At 43.8% G+C, this 3494-nt stretch overlaps 1 protein-coding gene across 3 annotated transcripts in view; it reads right to left on the bottom strand.

The window, feature by feature from the left end:
- The window catches only part of MTR (5-methyltetrahydrofolate-homocysteine methyltransferase), a 93127-nt gene that overhangs the window by 21224 nt on the left and 68409 nt on the right, over nt 1-3494 (bottom strand). For all 3 annotated transcript variants that reach the window (XM_019651829.1, XM_019651830.1, XM_019651831.1), the window contains 2 exons: nt 1196-1263; nt 514-634 (listed from right to left, as the gene is read on the bottom strand). In XM_019651829.1, coding sequence (XP_019507374.1) covers nt 514-634; nt 1196-1263 — 189 coding nt within the window. The remainder of the gene's footprint in view (nt 1-513; nt 635-1195; nt 1264-3494) is intronic.

The following is a 3494-nucleotide window of genomic DNA, read 5'->3' as shown; positions in this document are numbered from 1 at the left end:
AAAAATCTTTAAAAAAAAAAAACAACTTCCCAAAGTGATGTTCTGATACATTCTTGCTAGGTTGGCTTTCTGTCTGACTATGACAAGGTCAGAGTTTCCTCAGTGGAACCTGTGATTATTCACGCAGACTCCTGCTTCAGGCTAGAGTGGGGGCTAATGTTCAAGCCACGTCTTTGTGCCCCAAACCACAGCTTCTCCACTTAGCTTGATTTCCAGAGGAGTGTTGATCAGAAATCTCAGGAACTGAATGGGTGGTGAGGATTAAGGAAAGCTACAAGCCCAAAGAATCCAAAGAAAGGCAAAGGGTGGGGATCCCAAAGGCTTCCTATGGCAGTGCGCTCCCAGAGTGTCCTGGCTCTCAGCCAAGTGAAGCGCGGCAAGTTCAAGTGTTGACGTAGAAGGAGCCACGGTCCTAATAAGCGTAAGGGGAAAGGCCTAGGTCTCATCGCTGTCTTCAGACACTGGCGTTTCAGAGAATGTGGGGGGAGCACAAAGCTCACGTGCGTGACTCACCGCGAAGTGGTTGCCCCTCCAATCAACAACGGGATCTTGATTGCTAATCTCTCCATTTCCTTGGCAACAAATATCATTTCTTCCAGGGAAGGAGTTATGAGTCCTGACAGTCCAATTATATCTATTATTAAAAAAAAAAAAAAGGACAGTACGAAGGAGGATGCGAGAAAAAGAGGAAAAGTATGAAAACTCACTTTAAAAACTCTGTAATAAAGACCCCAGAACCAATATAAATTCCCAATTTCTAAGACACCTTTTCTGACTGGGGGTTTCAATGTATTGTTTGCTTTTGGTAATAAATACCATTTGTGACTGAAAGTTGCAATAATGTACTTGCCAAAGTTGTGGGAAGCCATGCAACACAATGTATTATTAGTTCATGATTTCCCAGACTTGAACATGTCACAGTGTCTGAAGAAACATAAAAACAACTACACACATAGAAAAACCTAATGCAACACCATATTCTTATAAGAAGTCTGTCCCTGTTCCCCACCTCAAAGCTATGAAGGAGTTTCATAATACCCTATTCACATCTTCAACCCCCATTATAAATGGCACTGAAAGCAGTGCCCATGTAGGAGCTGGCACCTGACTGCCTGTCCCACCAGCTCCACTGGGCGGGGCACACTAGTCCTTGATAGACAGGCGCTGGGGGAGGACCCAGTACAGATGCACGAACCTGCTTTGTGCTCAAGAGCGGCTTTCAGGATCTTATCGCAGGGAGTCATGACTCCCAAGTCAATAACCCTGGGGGATAGAAACGAGATGTGAGAAAATTAATGCGAAAGCTGAATTTCTCACTGGAGACAAAGCTGAAATAAACATTTTTATTAAGCCATCAGGTATTGCTCTGATGTAAATTGAAATCACACTGAAAGGCTCACGAAATACCAACCACCACCACAAGTACAACCACCATTTCCTGCGTGCTCACCGTTAGCCAGGTACTACACGAAGCTTTAAAGCAGCTTTATTGCTATATAATTCACACAGCATAAAATTCATCCATTTAAAGCACACAATTCAGTGGTTTCTGGTACATTACACTGTTACTTTTTAAAGCTATGGTAAACCATGTAACCTGCCCTTTTAACTATTTTAAATGCACAGTCCAGTGACACTAATTACAGTCAGTCTCAATGTTGTACACCCATCAGCACCACTATTTATTTTCAAAATTTTGCCATTACCCCAAACTCACTCAGGAACAACTCCCCCCATGCCCTGGTAACCTCTATTCTACGTTCTCTCTCTGTGAATCTGTCTATTCTAGATATTTACATAAGTGGGACCAGGCATTATTTGTCCTTTGTGTCTGGCTTACTTCACTCAGCACACTTTATACATTTATTCATCTGTCAGTGGGCACTTGGCTTGTTTCCACTCTACTAATAAGCTTTTCACATAAGCAATCTCATCTCACCCTCACAGCGACTCAGTGATGAGGCACTACTGTGGGTTCCATTTGAATGAAGAAGGGCCCCGAAAAGTGAAGCAACTTGTAAAGTCACACAACTACTTAGTAGTAGAGTTGGGATTTGAACCAGCATCTAACACCAAAACCCATTCTCTCAGCCATGTGGGCCAATAAAAATGCTGGGGAGTTCACTCCATAAGTATCTACTGAGCCATATATACCACATGGAAGCCAAAGAGAAGAATAATCAAGAAGAGGTCAGCTCCTGCACATGAAAAGCTGACAATAAGGAAATCTGGTTACTTAGATCAAAGGTGAGGGGGGCTGAGTGGGGGAGGGGCTCACTGACAGGGGCAGGGCGAGACACCCCCCCCCCCCAGAGCAGCTGACTGGGTGAGCGCACAGGAGATGGACGGCAGACACTGGGCAGGGAAAGCCTGGAGTGTCTCTGAGGGGAAGAATATACCCGAGGAATTCCAATTCATAGAGGAGCCCACTTCCCAGAACTCAGAGAAAACAGGAATTCCTGCTCTGGAAAATTCTAGATTTAGAGTAGCCATAATGACAGTCATTTTTACATTTTTTTCTCATGGGTAATTTTTTCTCATTAAAAAAGATGTTTTAAAAACTACAGCATGCATTTTTCACGTATTTCATAATGTAATCAATTCTTAAAATTAAATAGGCAAAATAATTTTAAAAAAAAATCAATGCCTAAGAACTACTTCCTGACATATCAGCTGGTAACAGTGGGTGCTGGATACCAGGGGCTTCGTACTACATACCCTTTAGTATTATACTGTTGAATTTCTTACCTTGTTCCTGTTACTTAAAAATTTCAAATAAACTAGACATAGGGAATCCTCAGTAAAAAAGCAAGATAATTTCTAATCAAAGATAACCAGTCAGCTGTGTTAGCACAAATGCTGCAGGCTGCTACGTGACACTTCAGGTTACGACACGAGTGAGATGGTACCACTTTTTATTTTTTAGCATATTGAAAACAGTCTGGTAACTGGATCTTTTATTAAACTATGACAAAGCATAGACTGTTACATATAAAACTAAGCAAAATACCATATTGCTTTTAAATCGAGACAAAAGGGCATATATTTCAGAGCTGTTTTCAACATTATACAGTTTTAAAATTAAATTAAAATTGTCAGTCTGATGTAAGGATGCGCCGGCTCCCATTCCTTTCTCTTGTTATGAGCAGTGTATCTGTCAGGAGCAGCTTAAACATGCCTGCTTTGTGTCTGGACAGAAATGGGGAGGAGAGGGGCCGGCCGAGTGGCGTGATGGTTAAGTACTGGCTTGGGACACCAGAGGACCCCGGTTCGGATCCCACATATGAGGGCCAGTGACACTGCCCTCCGCAGCTAAGATGCTGAACAACAGTTCAACCTGGAGCTGGGCTGCCATGAGTCGCCGGCGAAGGCGTGAGCTGCAGCCCCTGTGGCAGTGGGTTGCCATGGGCTACCGTGTGTGGCCAGCAGCTACCGTGAGCGGCCAGCAGCCGCAGTGAGCGGCCGTCCAGAAGCCGGCGACTGATCTGCCTCGC

Source organism: Hipposideros armiger, unplaced genomic scaffold (assembly GCF_001890085.2).
Source record: "Hipposideros armiger isolate ML-2016 unplaced genomic scaffold, ASM189008v1 scaffold_167, whole genome shotgun sequence".
Taxonomy (NCBI): Eukaryota; Metazoa; Chordata; class Mammalia; order Chiroptera; family Hipposideridae; genus Hipposideros; species Hipposideros armiger.
Note: the sequence above shows the minus strand (reverse complement) of the source record. Positions and strands in the feature narration are given on the sequence as shown.